The sequence below is a fragment of the Micropterus dolomieu genome, linkage group LG04 (assembly GCF_021292245.1).
Source record: "Micropterus dolomieu isolate WLL.071019.BEF.003 ecotype Adirondacks linkage group LG04, ASM2129224v1, whole genome shotgun sequence".
NCBI lineage: Eukaryota > Metazoa > Chordata > Actinopteri > Centrarchiformes > Centrarchidae > Micropterus > Micropterus dolomieu.
Window position 1 is genome coordinate 12,040,803 of NC_060153.1, and position 20,777 is coordinate 12,061,579.

At 40.3% G+C, this 20,777-nt stretch overlaps 1 protein-coding gene across 2 annotated transcripts in view; it reads right to left on the reverse strand.

Moving 5' to 3' along the window:
- The window catches only part of ndst3 (N-deacetylase/N-sulfotransferase (heparan glucosaminyl) 3), a 41,291-nt gene that overhangs the window by 8,808 nt on the left and 11,706 nt on the right, over window positions 1-20,777 (reverse strand). For both annotated transcript variants that reach the window (XM_046047995.1, XM_046047996.1), the window contains exons 3-11: window positions 19,629-19,716; window positions 18,225-18,379; window positions 16,722-16,907; window positions 11,557-11,685; window positions 3,368-3,550; window positions 2,786-2,882; window positions 1,737-1,860; window positions 986-1,160; window positions 385-555 (exon numbers count right to left, since the gene is read on the reverse strand). In XM_046047995.1, coding sequence (XP_045903951.1) covers window positions 385-555; window positions 986-1,160; window positions 1,737-1,860; window positions 2,786-2,882; window positions 3,368-3,550; window positions 11,557-11,685; window positions 16,722-16,907; window positions 18,225-18,379; window positions 19,629-19,716 — 1,308 coding nt within the window. The remainder of the gene's footprint in view (window positions 1-384; window positions 556-985; window positions 1,161-1,736; window positions 1,861-2,785; window positions 2,883-3,367; window positions 3,551-11,556; window positions 11,686-16,721; window positions 16,908-18,224; window positions 18,380-19,628; window positions 19,717-20,777) is intronic.

Consider the following 20,777-nt stretch of genomic DNA (forward strand, 5'->3'; position numbering starts at 1 on the left):
CTTTAATGCAAAACAGAATCCTGACAGAAGATGTAATATATCACTTTACTCTTTTTCTTATTATGGTGTATTGCTACCAATTCCTGCACAATATATTTTAGTTAGTTCCCATCTAAATAGAAAAAGGACAACAGTGCAAAATACAGTACATAGTTACCAATTCTTCAATTATGTCTCTGATAAATAATAAAATAAACATCAGTAAATGCACTTAATCTGAAAAATAAACCTCTTCTTTCATTCTCTTTCTTCAAAAGTCATGAACAACATATCTCATCTTACAGAGTAAATGCAAGACTTTAACATTACATACTATATGTCAATATGTATGTACAGTATTTTTGGTATTACAGCACAAAAGAGTGCAATTATGGTTGTGCATACCTGGTTAGCAGGGTAGTAAGTGAGCCACCTCTCTAGGTGTGTGGAGTAAAGACCGGGGATGAGACAGCGGCTCTGCAGGGAGCGGAGCTCGGTTGGCGCTCCCGGTCTTGCACTGATGACATCATAGAAGGTGAACCGCAGGGCTGCATGGTCCTCATGAGCTCTTTGATGCTGGGAAGGGGCAGATACAGCAACAAAAGCTTCAAATAACTCATCTTTATTGCACAATTGGTCTCATTCGTCATCTTAAACGTCAAGTAATATATTTACAACTTTGCATGAGAGACATTTGTTATTATGGACAATGACATAAAATTTGAGTCGGCACGTTGTTGACATTCATGTCTCATTAATCAAACAGACTTAAGGCAGATTTCAGGATCTTGTGACATTTCCTGCATTGAGACGTTTGGATAAATCAGGCTCATTAACTCCTCACTCAGAGAGACAAAATCACAGTCAAAACACAATCTTGGATAAAGAACTCAATATCAATGCATAGATGAAGCATGTCATCTGATGAAGCAGGCAGCTGCAGAGGGTTCAAAATTATAGATGTGCAGTCATCTGATTCTGATTTTCTGTGAGATTGTGTACGCACCTGATACCAGCTGTAGGCCCTGTCAGAGGGGTTGATGAGCAGGGTGATGATCTTGGCCTTGGGCAGCAGGGCAGCAGCTCTTTGCGGGGACTCCTCTGAGGGGAAGTAGTTAGCGCTTTTCTCAAACAGGAAGTCCGTGCTAACATTAGAGGGCACAGGGAAAAACTCCATGTACCTGAGGCAACAGACACACAGGAAATTGAGAATAAATAAAAACACACATGCATGCACTCGTGACGCACATCTCATACATAAGCACCACAGCATTACTGCAAACTCAGTCACTCTGTACACTGGTAAATCTTTCAAAGTCAGAACCAAGTTCTGAAGTCACCGTGTTATGATCTTAATCGGTGCTTTGACAATGAGCTTAAAATGAACTTGATGATATAATTTGAACAGTGTTTCATGTTCATGAAGAATTTTCAGAGTTAAGTCTTTTGTAGATGACTTCGGAGACTGCACCAGCTGTGTCTCTGTCAGCTAAGTAACCCATTTATGGGTCAATTTAGGCAGCCATATGTCTGTTGGCTTATGTTTTCAGGCTTAAAAGATCATTTTGAAGACATTGTTGAACTGTTTAGAACTGCTTAATGTGTCATTGAAGTCAACAAGACACATTACAGTCAATAACAACTTTGCAAAGTGAAAGAAGGTTGTTTATAATCTTTCATTTCACCTTAGGTTATGGCTAATAAAAAAGGCACAGAGAGAGAATGAAATATAGGGATAGGCGTGTGTGTGTTCTCACCAGTCAATTCCTTTGTGGTAGTTATTGGTGTTGAAGAATTGCACCTCCTCATAAGTCTTTGGACTGGGGAAGTTACTGGAGATGGAGGGATGCATGAGGAGGAAGAGATACAGTGCTGTCGTCCCTGGAAGAAAGGGCATAATTCATAACTGGCTCGTTAATTCAGCTCAGAAGAGAGTATTGTGTGTATATGTGTGTGTGTGTGTGTGTGTGTGTGTGTGAGTGTGTGTGTGTGTGTGTGCCAGCTTGTGTGAGAGCTGTCATCCACTGATCCATACTGGATGATTTTTCCCATCCCTAAGATTTATATCTTGCTGAGAATACACAGTGTGTGTGTGTGTGTGTGCGCGTGTGTGTGTGTGTGTACGCATGTGTGTGTGTGTGTGTGTGCGCAACAATCACAGGCCTCCCCATCAAATGATTCAAAACCATTTGACACCAATCAGCACTGGGGCTCTGGTCGTGCCCTCTGTCTCACCCTTAGGAGCTCTCTTTTTACCCCGTTACTCTTACACCCGCCTCTCACCCTGTTTCCTATTTGCTCCAACATCTCTGACATGTGAGACATGCCCTGCAATAAAAATGAAAATGTATTGCACTGTATTCGTTGTTGGGCTGCAATGTTGCTATAGTGACCCCTCCTCCGCTTCAGGAAATTATCACCTGGTTAATTAGCAGCATTACGGGACCTCCAAACCTCTCACATCACACACCAGTAATTAGAATTCCTGAAATCACACAAAGGCGACACGGATGGATCCAAGCAGTGTATATAGATTTTTAATAATCTTTTTGCCTATTTGGTTTAGACAAAGTAAGAAAATAAAAGAGGGAGAGGGTTGTAGCTCTTATAACTCTATGCATCTGAAGCAATATGTGGGTGGAAGAAAGGAGGTAAGAGCTTCCTTCTTGTCTCCACTAGACAGGACCAAAGGAGCAAAGGGGGGTTAATTGAATAAGCTGTGATGTTAAGGATCTAGACACCTGGGCACAGAGAAGGGATCTCTTTGTTGTATGTACATGTCTGAGTGTGTTTGTGTGTGGCTCACCTGTTTTCTGTGGTCCTATGACCATGAACTTCGGTAACCTGTCGCATGTTTTCTCTTTAGACCAGATGTCTTTATGTCGTTTGTCATCGCATGGGTTCTGAAAAGGCACAGACAAAGGATTAGAAGTTAACATATAGATAGTGCATATAATAAATACAAAATCCATGGCCATAGTGCCCATAGTGCATGGAGGATTTACTGCATAGAATAAATGAATTAAGTTTTTGTTTTGTTGCCTAAACAATACTATAATAAATACAAAACCAGCTTGAACAACTACAATCAAATTATGAGACCTCCACTGTCTACAACAACATTTATAAATAAACCACTGGAATATTTGTTTGTTTGTTTTTGATATTTACTGTTAAGAGTAAATCAGAGTAAAAACTAGATAAACAGTCCATCTTGCCGTCATAATTTGCACAGTACTATCCACGTCACACAGCTCAACGCAATCTGTTTTTCTCTTGAATATTTTTGAATTTACACAATAAGAATATGTTATTGTACAGAAAACGTATAAAGACAAGTGCAGAAACACGCAGGCCCCTACATGCGGGCAAATACCTACATACACACCTGCCAGAGTGGGTTCCTTTGTTCAGGAAAAAGCTGGAAGTACTTGTGTGCAAGCTGCAGGGGAGGGAGTGTGTGGAGTTTCATGTTGGTCCACGAGTGAAGAAAGGAGGCCAGGTGGACGAATGTGTAGAGACCCAGTCGATCATTGCCATAGTTAGACAGGTGGGTCATGAATATACTGATCTAGTGTGGAGAAACAGAGACAAAGTAGGGCGTCAGAGAGGGAAAGGCAAAGGAACAGAGAGAAGAAAACACATACTTTCATTGTTGTGCAAAATTGTGATAAAGTCAAAATCTAATTTCCCCAAGTTCCTGTGTTTTTGAAAAACTGAAGCAGCGTGGTAAATCTAATTACAGTTGTTGTGACTGCAGTGAAACGCAAACAGATTATTTCTCAGTGTGTGATTGTTTTAAAGTCACCAACAGAACAGCTGTCCACCAAGCTTCAATATTTGCTACCACTTTGCAGTGACACACTCACTTTTGTAATAGAAGATTATACATTAACTTTCAGCGCAACACAGTTTCAATCGTAAAGGGGAAAAGAGATAAACTCAAACTGATGTATTCACCACTCCCGATAGATAAAGCCGAGGAGGCAGCACAATACTCCTCATAGCCACTGGGTGATGGGAGAGATGCAGCAACACAGGGGAAAGTGTGTCGGTGTGTGCTCATGGCGGTTGATGTGTGTGAGGGAGAAGGAGATTCTCAGAGGGAGTGAAGGAGTGATACTGTTGTTGGTCCAGGCTATCTGTCCACGCCTCAGTGCTTTTATAGGCTGATCAAAGAGACAAGCTAAGCTAGACACACACACACACACACACACACACACACAAGCTTCTTTTGTGATTAGAGTGAGCTTGGGAAGTGTCTGGATAAAACGGTAACATCAGCCATTAAGATATGAATTATTTGTTGGACGTGAGCATGTGTGTGTCTGTGTGCGCATGAGTGACTGCGTGTCAGTATATTTGGGAGAACGGCCTATGAATGTGAACACACGCATACACAGAAAGACACACACAGGCATACACAGTGAATTTCCTGGTGACAGAGGACTGTCGGCGCTCCTCTTTAACGCTGAAGGTTGCCGTAGATACAAAACGACACAGTGTCAGGGTTTGATGGATCAGCGTCCGGCCGACCTGGAAAGCTGTTGCTGAATACTGATAGCCCCCGAATACTGATGGGAGGAATAGGTGTGTGTGTGTGTGTGTGTGTGTGTGAGTGTGAGTGAGAGAGAGAGAGAGAGACTGTGGGAGGGAGAAATAGGAATGAGACGTGTGTGTGTGTGTGGCTAATTGTGTGTGTCTTTTTGACATAGAACGCAACAGAGAAAGAAGAGAGAGGTGCAAGGGTATGCATATCAGACGCATTTTTTAAAAAATGTTTGTGTGCGAGTGTCTGTGCGTGTCAGCGTAATTGTTTATGCATTTGTGCGTTTGTGTATGCTAGGGCATTTATGCGCAACTGCTTCTGGCTTCCCATCTTGTGCTCACTTTAAGCGAACCAGCAGCGCACCATCCAGCTTTGCCTGCTTCATATCAATCTAGTTGATGTCAGAGCAACAATGTGGAACCCCTGTCAAGGCAGCGCCAAGCACTCAGGAACAACAGAAAACACAAGCCAGTAAGCCAGTATGTTTGCTTGCTCCTCCTCTCCAATGAATTGTAATGTCAAAATGCCAAAAACCTCTGTCTTTGAAGCATGAATGGAGAGCTTGAAGCACAGCTCTTAGAAATGTGTAAAATTAAATTTGACAGTCTCTCACCGGAAACATCTATTCACATTTGGGATGGAGAAGGAATATTTCCCACAGCATGCTGCAGTAGTTGGGAGGAGGGTTGGTAATAGCATAAAAGGAGTGTTATAAAATGAAAAGGTTTTGAACTGATACAAAGTGAATGCACATGAATCTGACCTTAGTAAATAAGATGTTATAAACCATTTTAAAGTCTCCCACCTCTCTGATTTTGTGCTTTTTTTTGAAAGCAGGCAAGGTGATCAAAAATTGATTTATGTTCCCTTCAAACCACTCAATACCCTACGAAGTCTGATTCAGGCTGTGAGGGACACGGTGTACTGTATATATGTATGTGTGTGTGGTTTGTACAGAGAGAGAGAGAGAGAGAGAGAGAGAGAGAGAGAGAGAGAGAGAGAGAGAGAGAGAGAGAATCTGAGTGATATTGAACATGGAAAATTCATTATGGAACTCAAGCATGAGCTGCCAAATTAAACAAATGGGGAGAGAGAAGATGATTTGGTTTTGTAATTGGAGAACGGAAGAAACAGAGGGGGGGGGGGGGAGTACTGACAGCGAGGTAACAAAGGGAAAGATAGAGAGAGCAACCTTGGCAGGTGAGTCTGAATTAAAAAACCCCACAAAAAACCAAAAAGCCACTTGAGAGAGTTTTAATCTCTCGACACAGTGCAGGCCCTTTTTGGTGGAAGAACTCACTGTGGCTAAGAATTTAATTAACTGAACCACATAAACCTTTTTCTCTGTATCTAGTGCCACATCCTGCATATTGGATTGCTTTGATTCCTCTATGTGCCTTTAATAAAGAATACTGTGCTAATAATTTAACACCAGAATTGGGCTCAAATCACACTTGGAACTCGACTGGGACAGAAGTGTAAAAATGAGAGAAATAAACCGCAACCCAGCAGCCTCCCTCTTTTAATCTTTGTCCCTTGTCTTTTCTTCTCATTGCTCCGACACAGCTTCATTTCCCCCCTTTTCTCTCATCCTTTGAATATCTCGCTCTCACTCTCACTCTTTCGTCTGCTCCAAAAAGTCACTTTATGTTTTTATTTCTTTTTTCTCTTACTCTCTCCGATCTCATGCTGACCTAGATGCTCTGATGAAGCATGTCAGTCCAACATGGGGTGATGTTCTTCAAAATCCATGCACACATGAACACACAGGCACGCAAGCACTTGCATATACACACACACACACACACACACACAAATTCCATGTCTTGGAAGATTAAGAGAACCACCAGTCATGTATCTGAGTTTTCGACATGCGCCAATCCTCTCTGACATGATTGCATTTTTGAAGAAATTACTTGTTTTACTGGCTTTTAGTTTTTTTCCCACATTTCTGTCTATCTACCTACTTACCTACTGCAAGTCTGCCTGCTCTCTCTCACTCTCTGCTGCATTCTCTTTCATTCTTCTGTGTAACTGTAGCAGCCTGTTTCCCATTACAGACCACTTAGTTCCACGTACAGTTCTCCCTGATTGAACTGTTATTGCTACTAAAAAGAAGCCTATACCCCCCACCCCCGGTTTCATTCTCTCTCCTTCATCGTCCTCTCTCCCCTTCTTGTTTTTGCTGTGTCTCTCTCTCTTTCTCACAGTCCATCACGCCGTCTCTGTCTCATCAGTGGATAATTGAAAGCTGAACGTCAATACAGCAAATGATTTCAAGTCAATTTATTCTGCCTGGTCCAGTCAACATCTTCTGGCCTTTTCCATTCTGCCATTTTTCACTGCTTTGCTGTCACTTCTCCTCCTGTTTGGATTGTAGCTTATTTTGTGTGCGTGTGTGTGAGAGCGAGCTTGTGTGTGGGTGTGTGTGTGTGTGTGTGTGTGTGTTTGAGAACCTGTCTGTGTTGATGAGCTGCCCAAGCCTTCAGTAGCAATCAGCAGGACTCCGGAGAAAGGGAAGTAAGGAGTAGAAATGGGACAAAAACAAGTGCGGAAAGATGCATGTGTGAGCAAAGTCAACATGAACGGGTTGAAAATTTAGAAAAAGAAAGAAAGAGATGGAGAGCTAGATAGAGGGCCACCAGAGCCCTGGACATGAGAAGAAAGTTGAGGGATGTGATGGTAAGTTCTGGTTATAACAGAGGGCTAATAGGAGGGAGGGAGATTGTGCTGATATTTGGTGTTTAGCTGACATAAGCAGAGCTGTACACATATATCAGGGCTGACATTTAGCGCTTAGCTCTGCCATAAAGCTTATTAGCCAGACACACATTTATACAAACATACACATGCACACCTACGCAGATAGTTGGATGCGTGTGTGTGTGTATATGCCTGTGTGTGCATCACTTCCTCTCTGTATGTGTCTGGATTCTCAAGTGACACAAGACTCCGTGACCTGAAAATTAAATCTCAATCTGTCTGCCACCTTCTCACCCTGCTCTCCCTGTCTCTCCCCCACTTGTTCTCCTCTTCTCTCTCCCCTCTCTCTCACCATCTCTCTGGCCATTTATTGGGGAATGACTTGTGCCCTATTGGCTGTTTGCAGAGTCCAGGTCGTCCAATCGATTGTCGAGCTTATGTGAGACGGGGAGCTCAATGATTGCTGATGCAGCCGGGAATGATGCACATAGCATCACGCACATAGACACATGCACGCACGCACACCCACACACACACACACACACACACACGCAGTATGTCAGTTATTGCCACGAAAGGCCAAATGTGATTTAAAGTCATTGAATAGGAAGTGACAATATTACCAATGTGCAGATCCTCAAACAATAGGAAACCCCCAAGACACTAAAGCAGGGAGCTGCAGAACACTATTGATTACACGGACAATGTACACACACAAATAAAAGCATTTGGGTCTGCAAATGAAAACATAGCAGGGAGACGTGAAAATAAAACATTAGTCCATATGTACTGTATGTGTGTGTGTGTGTGTGTGTGTGTGTGTGTGTGGACGTACATCATGGCAGATAGCTCTCATTTAGGGCTTAAAAAATGCTTTTATGTTTAATAGGTCTCTTCACTAAGAGATACAACAAGAGGAGAGCTTCATCTCTTATTACACTGATGAAGAAAGGGAGGCAGTGAGAGAGAAGGACAACAGAGTGGCAACAGAGGGGAAAAATGTAATTAGCCTCTGTGTGTTTCTGGATTTCAAGAAGAAATTCAAACCCTTATGTAATATATTTAAGTGTATGTGTGTGTGTGAAAGAGACAGAGGGGGACAGTGAGCGTGAAGAGGCAACCCTCTTGGTTTATGAGCTCATGTTGAGATGACATCACTGGTGATGTAAGCAAAAACGTCATTAAGTCCTTTTAGCAGCTACCAACACACACACAGACACAAACTGAATTATCTATAGAAACATTTCTGGCACTAATCACCACATTAGGAACTGACATCTCAGTCACAACAAAAATGGAACAATGACATGTTTTGATGGAGGAGAATATGTGAGGTATATTATTATGAAAACTTCATGGTATTTTCTTACATAAAATGAAAATCCCACAAAGAGAACAGGCTGCTTCCATCCAAGCTCAGCATACAGTTAAGAAACTGAGGAATTTTTATTATGGAAAATACATTTTCCTTAATGTAACTTAGTTATGATATGTATTGCAATATAATATTATTACAAAACAATGTTTGTTTGTTTGTTTTTTTTACAATCATTTCATTCTGTTGTGGTATATACGTTTTCAAATGAATTTATTTTATGTTACCTTATGTAATGTTGCCTAATACTCTGTAGAACTTGGCTTATTTATATTTTATTTCTACACTATTTTTGATGTTGCTCATGTTATTGTTGTTTTAATTGCATTTAGTAACCCAGTTAAGAAAACTGGGTTTAAAAAAAATACAGTTTATAATTATTGTTATCCTCTGCTATTTTAGCATGACACTATTAAAATTACAAAACGAAAAACACAAAACTTGAAATTATAATGGCTCCACTGAAAACATGTCAGGTATTGGCATTAACCAGGGCCATCATAACTACCATGATAATTAGCAGATCATCAGCATTCCTGTGTCTGCTGGGGAATAATGAGAAAGGAGTTACCATATCATAATCACTGTAATGTGTTGGGCTAATTTAATAAATAAATGTAACCTGTAAATATAAGTCCTACTGGTAGGTTTAGCTAGCCAATGTCTGAATATTCTGACTTCATAAATATGTTGTGAAATAACTGCAAGTGGTGCTTCCTTGTTCAGGTATTGGGCTATGTTTATACATCTCCAAACAGAACTGAAACATATCTTGACATTTTTTTTTTTTTTTAGGGACACCAGGCAAAAGCAAAATAAATCAGATAGGATTGCCTCGTTGCATTTGCACTTTGCATTGTGAAGAATCTGAGGAGTAAACTATTAAATTACATTAAACTATTACATGGAGTCTTTGGACAAGTCTCTATGGGATAATTTGGTGCCTTGGGTTTATGGAGCACGAGTGTTTACTCTGGAGGCACTTAGTCCAGCCAACATCTAAGAAGCTCCTATTATCAACCAAAAGACAGCCTCCGATCGCTGTGTGATTATTTGCACAGGAAACAGGGGGAGGTGGCTTAATGTACATTTTATAAGAGCAAGTCCGTGATTTTAATCCTGTTTAAAGTGGCCATGTCAGTCATTTTTAAGGAATGCGTGCTTACAAGCCTGTAAATATTATTTTTCATCCGTGTACCTCCTTTTAAATCTCCATTTAAAAAAAACAACCTTGCGTTATAATGCCCTATCAGAATTGACAAACGTGGCATTTCCTTTTTTACAAGGCACTCCAGGAAGTTTTAACTTCTATTATCTCCAAACCAAAGATATAATATCACTGGTCTTCCGCAAGAGTATGTATGTTTGTTCAGGCATGTTGGCTTGTGCTGCTCATGCAAATTACTACAGAGTTTGCTGAAGGCCACATAATTAGTCCCTATCACAATTTATTCCATGGAGCACGATCAGAATGTCTGTGAGAAGGACTTTTAGGTGAAAGTGACTATTCATTTTGTGCATTTTCCCCACAGACTCTTTTCAGTAACAATACAATACAAGCACTTTAGCCCCCCAAATCACTTTACCTCCCTCTGATAGAAAAAGGCAAATTATGCTCTCTCTCATTTTTACTCCATGCCAACCACCTAGTCTTTGTCTATTATTAGAAAACCATTGTCCCTGCAAGGGGAAATACAAAACACTTTAATTCAATGCAACCTGATACAGAAAAGTATAGGAACAGAACAAATTAAACAATTATAACAGTTCTTTTGAAATGGATATAAACTGATCAGTATTTTCTTATAACAACTGTCAGTAGAACAACAAGCTTATACAGTATTTCAGTGTAAATGCCATGTATGACTATTATTTTAAAGCAGGGAAAAGATTTTGTTCAAAGGAAGAGTCAGGGATGAACTGACATGCAGAGATGCAGAAGACAGAGAGAATGAAAGAACATCTAAATAAATAAAACTGGAATGAATGAAAGATCGAAGAAAGACACAAAGAAAGAATGAAACAAAGAAATAAATGAAAGAATCAAAAATGTCAGGAAATAGAGACACAAATAAGAAAATAAGAAAGAAGAGAAAGAAACAAAAAAGAATAACAAAATGAAAGACAGCCCGAGACAAAGTGGTGCAGAGAAAGAAGAAAGGCCTAGATTGGGTTGTTGTGCGAAGCTGCACTTGACTCTATGATGTTTGCTTAGATTTGACAGCTCCTCTAGTTCAGCACTCCTCTACCTGACACTTCAATACAGCCTGCTGCTGGTCTATGAGCATCTTTGTGTGTCTGTGCATGTGCACGTGTGTGTCTGAGTCACAGAGAGATTGTTTGGGGATAATTCCTGGGAATTTCTATTCCTACCTTTTTTAACTATGTGCGTGCATGTGCTGGTGAGTATGTGCATGTGGATGAGCATCTAAACTGCCACCAAAACCTAATTCTGTTCCTTAATTCAAAGCAGAATCGAGTAGAGCTGACATACACAGCAGGGGGAACCGAGAGGGGGAGGATGTGCATGTGCTTGTGTGTGTGTGTGTGTGTGTGTGTGTGTGTGTGTGTGCGTGTGCGTGTGCGCGCGTGCGTGTGCATGTGCGTGTGCGTGTGTGACAGCAAGCCCCCTGTGGTGAGACCTAATTTAAAGTGGGGAGATGAACACAGCTCCACAGTAAGAAGCAGCCCCTGACAGGAAAAGAGACAGACAGACACACACACACACACACACACACACACACACACACACACACACACACGTGCACAAACAAAGCAAAATGAAAAGGAATGAATCAGACAGAGAGGAAGTTACCTTCACAGAGAGAGCAGGAAACCCAGTTGGTGCCTCTTTAAGGTGCAAAAATCAAAACAGAAAGTAACAGTCCGCCCTGTTTCTTACTCTGTATTTCTGTTTGCATGTGAGAGTGTGTGTGACTGTGTGACTCACCGGATTGAGTAGCACAGTGAGAAACAGCTCTCCCCCACGGATGCTTTTGTCCAGTTCTTTAGGTCCTCCAGGGTATTCCTTATAGTAGATGGTGTGAGTAAACAAGCCACACGTCTGACGAGGCAGCACCTACATGAAAAGAGGAGTTGTTAATTTTTCATTCTCCATTCTTCAGTTCACACAGGAAGTGAACAAAAATAAATAAAGTTTATAATCATAGTCAACCAAGGAAAGTGTGATCAGCTGGCACAAATTTCTAAGACAAAGAGCTTTTACTGCTTACATTACTGCATCCATGGTATGGCAAAAATCTAACTCAAATAATAATTTTCAATGACCCATCAAAGAATTCTGTACTGATTTTGCTTTGTACTCCTATAATAAAAGGATCAAAAGTGATGTAGCAGAACCAGAGATATAGTCTTTTTTATTGAACACATTCTTCTTCTTTGGCAGATGCTGCTGCCTACATTACCCACAATGCAACTCAGAGATTCAGGTGTGTGTTATACAAGCAGTAGCTAATGTGGCCTTGAGCCACTATCTTCAAGCAGAGATAATAAGCAAGCTTCAGAGGTCTGGTAAGCTTTCTAACTCCACACCCCTAGATTACTTCAAACAGAAGTGAGATCACTTGAAGACTACAAGACTACATTCATCAGATTTTGCTCAGCCCCCTCTGGAGCTACAAAAGGTTGTATAAAGCCTTTTGTCTTCACAAATGCAGAAGTACTCCCCAGGACTAGCCTACTGGTGCAGCAACAAATCTGGGACAAAATCACTAAGCTTAAAACTGTTTCAGCATACTGGGAAAGCAACATCATATACATAACATCCCAGACGCTGTACAAAAAAATGTTGTATCCACATTATTAATTAAAGCTCAACACACCGAAGTCGGATGAACGACTTCCCAACTGGAGAAATGGGACCATCTGAGGAGCACGTGAATGGAGCCATTGTTAAACGTTATTAGTATCACATGTGCATTTCCTGTAACGACAAGTCAGCATGTCTGCTTGAAAAAGCAAATTAGAGTTATCAAAGGACACCATTTACTGCTGTGACAGAGCTATGTGTCCTGAATAGCTGTCCAGCCAAGATAACTTCACTGCAGCAGTAAAGGCCATGTTTTAATGCAGGTGCATAGCATTAGGCATTGAAAAATGTTCAATTCTTACTTCCTCACCAACACCTGTTTGGTATTTTGGTGACTCACTGTTTACCTAAGCAGGAGGACATGATAATGGATTACTTTAAATCACCTCGAGCAGGTGCACCATGCACTCTTGCTCTTGGCCATGAAAACACCAAAAGTACACCGCCACGCCCCGTCTGAGTTACATGCTCTGTGCCTTGTTTGGTTGGTGAAAGGTTTCTCAGATTCTTTTTCTTGTTACTAGTATATCTAACAATGTTATGGTTGGATAATGTTTTAAAAGGTGACAGCAATGACATTATTTTTGGCAGATCAGAATCATCAGGGAGTGTTAACAGCTTACCTCAGCTGTTTGTATTTTGGTCGATGTAAAAATACATTTGAATTATACATTTATAATGTAAAATAAAACAAAACTAATATAAGTATAATATAAGTATAAATAAGACGGATCAAGTGTTTAACATCTGAGTAATGAATCACCTTTTCATTAGGTCATTAAATGAATTAAATGAAGAGATGAGAACGAGGTCTTTATTGTGAACTCCTTGTGGAGCACTTCTCTGTGTGAAATACAGAGTGAAAGCGCAGATATTGGTTTATCTATAAAACACTGCAGACTCGTTCACACACACACACACACACACACACACACACACACACACACACACACACGAGAGAGAGAGAGACAGAGAGAGAAGGCCACCAGAGCCACAGACACTCAGCACTATTTCACCAAACCAATTATCCACAGAGCTATAGCTCAAACTGATATAGTATATTTTAAAAAGAAATACACACAAGTATGCATGTTTGTGCAGGTGCACACACACACACACACACACACACACACAGACACACACACAATCCTAAATCTCAGCCTGATTTGCTCTGATACTGTGGGTCCAGTGGGTGGCTCTCAATCTGCTGACAGAGACACCCAAACACCAATTTTACAGCCTCAAGACAACTTCCTGTCCTCCTCTGAGCAAACAAAGATCGAGCAAGAGGCAGAGGGAAAGAGATTAATAGACCGAAATTGCAAGAACAATTGCAAGTGAAAGAATGTGAAAGGTAAAGAAAGTGTGAAGGTTGTGAGTGATGTCCCAGAGTAACTTCACAAGAGGCCTGGAGGCTATATGAATTATCAGTCTAAAACCTCACCAGCCGGTTTATGGTAGAATTTAACATTTTAATTTCATATGTACTGAGTTGCACATACACACACACACACACACACACACACAAACTGCCTCTCAGAAAAATATTCCGCCTCCATGAGCTATATTTTGAGTGTTTTCTGTTTTTCCTGGCCTCTCCTTGCTATTTAGTCAGTGCAGCATGCAGTGTCTTAGAGCAAGAGATGAACCTTTTCACTATTTCCCTACACTGACCTCTCATTGCTCCCTTGGCTTAATATATTTACAATGGCTAATAATACATATTTGTGTATTTCTACAGTTTTGCAAGTGGAATTTGACAGAACAATGTCACCTCAAGGTCCACCGAGTCACTGTTCTGTAGCTTTGAATGATTTGCTTGCTCAAATTTCTGTATTTTTCTGAACGCTTTGAGGACTATTCGGTCATGGTGGCTTAAAAAGTTGAGTTTCAAAGCGTTCAGAACAAATTTGTACATACAAAACTCCATGACAACTGAACAAACTCCATCTGCTGATGAAATTCTGCTTGGCCAAGACAGTCGTAATATGAATCCTTTAGAGGACGGTGGCGGTAGGGTGAAGTGAAGCCTGTCAACATCCATTGTCTTGTATGTACTGGTAGAGATGGGAGTGAATTAGAAGCAGGATACCTCTGAGACCACCAGTGGCAGATCTTTCTAATTCATTGACCTGAGTTCCAGCTGGCAAGTACATCATAACATTTTCATCAGTTGACTCTACTGAACAGTGCTACATGTGATTTCTTTAGCAAACATCTAAACTAGCTTATGCCACAGCAGGAAGGCCTCTAACCAGGAGTGATGGGTTTTGCCCTCACTCTGCAGTGTGACTTCAAGTAAGCAACATGACCATTAAAAGGCATTGTACGTTCCTTCATTTCCTGACAAAGCTCTGACATAAGGAAAGCTCAGCTAATGAGAGCTCACTCTATCCATGATCATCAAGGAATCTGATTTGCATGTGTCCTTGCTCTCCTTCCAGTGTGATTTAGGTACATGGACAAACAGGGCAGCTCAAAAAGAAAAACTAAAGGCAAGAATAAGACAAAAGATCAGCACACTGTACTAATGACCGATTTTAATTGAGGGATGTTTCAATCTAACAAATATTAATATATTTTGGTGCATTGGCAACATTTCCAACGAGAAGTTTATTCCGGCCAATAAAAAAAATATTGTCTTAAGTTTTACTTGAAAGACAGTCGAACAAAGTAACAAATTTGAAAGTATTTGTTGCTGGGGATTTAATTTTACTTCTGCCTCCACTCTTCAGCAGGTTGTAAACATGTTTTTTGTTCAGTGTCTTGCTATTTAATTCAGCGATTCACTGATGCTTCTCAGTACCATACTATTGATAATGTATAATAACACATTATAGCCTGTCAAACTGTCAGCTTGTTATTGTATTGAAAGAAAGTAGGATAAAGTGGCTGTCTTTTATGACACTGTGACAAGATGTCTTAAGAAATAAAAGCAAACTTCTAGGACTGATTAGGAAATTGACACAACTGTCTGTTCATATTGTTTCCTCAAAACCTAAGTACGGCAGAGCAACATGGACTGGTAATTTTGGTGTCAGATGTGATTGGTTCTTTTGTCAATAAGGAAGCAGTTGTGCACACTGACATTAAGTCTGACTGACAAGTGAATGAAGAGGAGGAGGGACAAGAGGGAGGGATGAAGACAACTTGCTAAGGTGGAATGGGTGACAAGAGTTTTATTCTATTGCTGTCTCAAACAGTGACTGATGAATTATTTATTGGAGCATGAAAGTGTCAAAATGCCCTCATTACTAAATCCTTATTCTATGATAGACATCATGCACATATACAAATGTACAAATGCACACAGGCGCATACACACAAACGCTCACCCCTTTAGCTGCATTGCGAAGCCATTAAATATTGAATCAACATGTAGCTGAGCATGCTGTGGTGAGACAAGGTCAAAGAATTCATAACACACACACACACACGCGAGCACACAGGAGGTTACACACCACGTACAGCATCATTGATTTTCTGTTTAAGGCTGCAAGAAACAATCAGCACACAATTTACTATTCAGCAAACAGTTATTTGAACAAAGACAGTAGATAAAAATGGTTTTGCAAAAGCAAGATAAAAGAACAGCGGCAAAGGAACATATCCAAACAGACTCTTGTGACTAAATGATTCCACATTAAAGCTGGCTTTGATTTAGTTGCTCTAAGGATTTACAATTCATGGTTTTAATTTCAGTCAGATGAATTAAGCAATTTTTTTTTTCTTCCTGGCGGGCAAGGACACAAAATAACGTGCTTTGAGTGTTAGGTTTGAGTCTTGACTTCTGCGTGATCGGTGGTGTTGTGTTAAGATGTGTTGTGTGTCGTGTTTATCTGACTAACCTGAGTCACCTCTTGTCAGACAACAAACAAACACATCTATGCTTTGTCTGCCAGGCAGACATATTTTATAAAATGTGTATATGTGTAATATAAACGGCGCCAACATTGACTTGTTGATACCCACAACCACAACTATCACTATGTCTAGCACTATAGAAATACAAGGGGGAAAAAATCAAAACAACAAAATAATAAAGAAAAATATTAAACAATCAGAGATCTTTGCCTTAATAATATATTTTGAAATGTCTTTTATAACATTCAGCTGAACAATTTTTTTATGTTCAACAATGAATATTCAGTTGGTAGTTGTGAAGGTGCTAATCAGTTTTCATGTATGCGCCAAACATGTGAATTGAAGTGTATTTATGGATGTGAGTAAGCACATGTTCATGCGTGTGCCCTCCCTGAGGCTTTTTAACAGTGTTTTCTCCTCACCATGATGTTGTTGTGGATGAAGCCCTTGCGGTAGCGGGCAGGTTTGAGGTGGGGGTACTCTTCAGTGCTGGTGACCTGGATGTTCCACACGCGTCTCCAAGCCTTGTACAGCTGCAGGTGAACTGGGTAGACACCTGAGTGGTGAGGGGCCACAGCGTAGCCCATGTCCACTGGGATGTTGTGCTCCTAGAGGTGGAGGACATACATAGGCATACACAGAGGCATGTATGTGAGGGTTATAGACATAAACACAGAAGTTATAGCACATTTACAACTCTGACAAAGGACATGGTTGCACGTAAACACGCAGGGCCCAGCTGTCTGACCTTGTAGAAGAAGCACGTGGTTTGTGTTGTGTTTGTTACGATGCTGGCCTTCGGGTTGGACATAAAAATAAAAAAAAGTTTGTGTGAGCATGTGTATGTGTGGGAGTGTGAGGGCGGATTGTTGCTGGGTGCATCTCGCAGACTGATGATGTTGTCCTTCGCTCTGACACGCACCCACACACACTGTCAAAGCTAAGCATCTGCGGTCAGGGGATGAGGGAGTGGAGTATGTACATGTGTTTGTAGAGGTTAGGGATCACACTTTATGATCACGTTCACCTTCAACCCCCCCCTATTGTCTGTGTGACACAACACTCCTATGCGGTCATACAAATCATCTCCACTCAATCACGCACGTACTAATTAAGCACAGGAAAACAAAGCAGAGCAGAGCAACAAAAGCTCTCGACCTTGCAGACTTTCAGATTAAACATGAAGACATGAAACAGGGCTCAGGTGTTGCCCATTAATGCATCACTCTGCAACAGGGATATTACATTTTGTTTGTTTTGTTTTATAAAATGAGTACATGACAATAAATTTTGTAAAAGCATTCTTATTACTTATCCTGAAATGCTATTTTCCTTCTGCTTTGTGGCAACGCTGCCTCTTATTTGCATTAGCATATTATGTTACATTATTTTTTTTTATCAACATATCTAGGATATCTTTATATTGTACACATCAGCAAAACTTTCTTTGTCTTCACATATTCACATATCTTTAATGTGTTTTCCCTACAGTATCAGCTTGTGGGAACTCCAACCTAACAACACATAAGACACAGGATATGAAATCGGTTTCTGTTGTCTACATCCTGTGGTATGGGACTGTCACACCTCCTAGACTGGAAAAAAAACAAAAAAAACAAGTGAACGTAATTCAGGCAGCAATTAGGTTTCCTATAAAACAAGTAGTGTTGGTAACATGAAATGTATTCTTTTTATGATTCTTCCAGCCTCTAAGTAAAAACAGTTCCAGCGCTTTCACCTGCGAACATCATGGCTGTAATCTGCTGTGAGAAGAAAACAACAATCATCAACAGCAACAAACGTCCTTGAAGAAAATGCAATCAGTGGAAGCGAGCATGATTAAAAGAACACACAAGAAGAAAGCATCAACGAAATAGACAGCTGCAAGGAAGGTGTGTGCGTATGTGTGTGCGCATCCATCTCACCAGAGCAAAGTCCTTGTTGAGGACCATCTGCTCCAGCAGTGAGGACTCGTTGTGGAAGAGGTGAGGCTGCATGTGGCTCCACATGTGGGGGAACCACCAGAACTCATCCACATACTTTAACAGCAAATCATCTCCCTCATCCTCCTCCACCGTGCCTGCACACACACACACACACACACACACACACACACACACGAGGACAAAAGTACAAGAAATAACATGTATCAATGCATGCTCCATGCAGATTCAGAGCACATAAAATTTTTTTTGCTATAAACAATTCACATATTAAGGTTAGCGTATATAACCAAGCAATTGGGTTGTTTTAAGGTCATGTTGCTAAATAAGGTAGCAGCCTGGTACCATGGTGATAAAAAGTGATGCCATAGCAATAACAAATGCAATGGTAATATGATCCATTCTATATCAGATTTCTTCTAATTATAATTATTTTCAATCTCACCTCCATATTTCTTTTCCAGTGTATCTCACTCTTTTGTTCTCTTGCTGCAGATTTAGACACTTTAACTAGAAAATCAATAACATCTGTCTTTGGAACCGCAACAGAGCTTAGATTGCACAACAGTACGTGCATTTAAATATGCCTGTATTCATATTTCTCCATAACGCCACAATCTAGAAATATTATGAGATAAAAAGTATTTTTTTATGACGAATAGGATAGGTTATTGCATATAAACAAGCTACAGAAACTGTGTAGGATGTATTACTCCCGCTAAGAACACGTATCTATTACATAAGTGTAATAAACTTTAAATATATTTTGTAAATAAAAAAAACTGGTTTACTGTGAAATATTTTGTCCGCATCTTGTACAGTATGATGTAACCTGCCATGTTTCATTAAGTGAGGCACATATTTTCCATCGAAAGTATTTACTTAGAAGAATTGTGTTAGCTAGACTTATTGACTTAAAACTGAATAGCATTTAAATATAAATTAAAAGGTAATTGTATATCATGTTAATTGACTGGTATGACCATCGTATTGTCAATTGATGAATTGTGCTTGGTGCCAACGAACATTTTCATTTAATGAAAGATTGTTAATTAAATTTGAGTTTCACCATCACATTTTAGCTCCAAGGGATGTGCATGACCATAAAAGAAAAATTTGTTTTTAGTGTGAAAAGATAAAGGGAAAGCAGATTTGTACATAAAACAATATGGTATGCTTAGTTTGAAACACATGGTTTGCTCTTATTTAACAAAACAAACACCCACTGAAATGAATGAAGTAAGGTATGAATCACTGATAGAAAACATGTCTAAACTATGAAAAATACCTTTTCTTAAAGTAAGATTTTATAGTCTTAGTCTTAGATTTTCTGTGTAGGTTCGGCACTAGTATGTTAGGATGGAAAGCATATAAAATGGAACGCACCTGTGTGGTAAAACTTCCCAGAGAAGCCCAGGTTGAAGGTAAAGTTGGAGATCTGAGAACGCAACTGTTTCTGAGTATCACGGAGAGCCTATAGACAGACAGAAAATAACATTAGTGACAGTGTGACGCCGTGTGGGGTCATGTGTGGGTGTGGCCTCTCTCTCTTCCTTGCAGAGGAAGAGCTGATTGCAGTAACTCTGGGCACCTGGGCTAATTGCCCTGTAGAGTATTTAACATTTTATTCTCATTCTTAGGGAGAGGTTGCTGCTGGGCTGAGGACGAACAGACCTCTCTGCCAACCCTCCCATCATCAGTTTCACTCCACAGGTTCCACCTTCGTCTTGGTTTCTGGATATGTTGTTTTAGTTGATAGTTATTGATTCTTGTACATTACAGCTCCCTCACACACATTTTCCATACATCCATCATCCTGAACTGACTGAAGCCACTGATGTTCATACCCCATAATTGTTCACTTTCACTTTGGCACCAGCCTTAATTTGGTTAACTTTGGTTTAATAAACATATTTTGTTTGTTTAAGTTTTACCATGGTGTGTCTCCCTTTTGTTGTGGCCTTTTGAGCCAGGTCATAACAGACAGAATCACACTCAACCCTTCCAAATACTCTCACAGAGCACGGTATGCTATATCAGGTTCATCTCTCCCCAGCCTGCACATGCACAGATAAACACCAAATCTGTCTGATTCAAGTCTTATGTCTCTCTGTTGTATATTTAAGTCCTCAGAGAACTGTCATGATGGCTGCGTGTGCTCATCAGTGCTTATCCTATGGCTTGACAATAGCCATCACCCACATTCTTTTGCAGTTTTCTGTGTGTCCCAGTGGCTGTTCCTGTCCTTAAAGTTACCTCCGTGTCTAGTTTCAATACTTGAATCAGGATTTTCTCCACTTATTTAATGACTTCATTAGTTTACTGGCCTTTAAACAAAGACTCCGTAATGAGTGTTAACTAAAGAGAGTTGCACTTTCGCACACACAGTCACACACACCGACAGTAATGCGAGTTAATGAAGGTCAGTGCATTAGTAGCCTCTGGAGGGTGGACTAATAACCCCCGCACACACTCCTCCCTTCTCATCATTCTCTCCATCCATCCCTAACACTACCAAGTGAAACCCTGCAACCC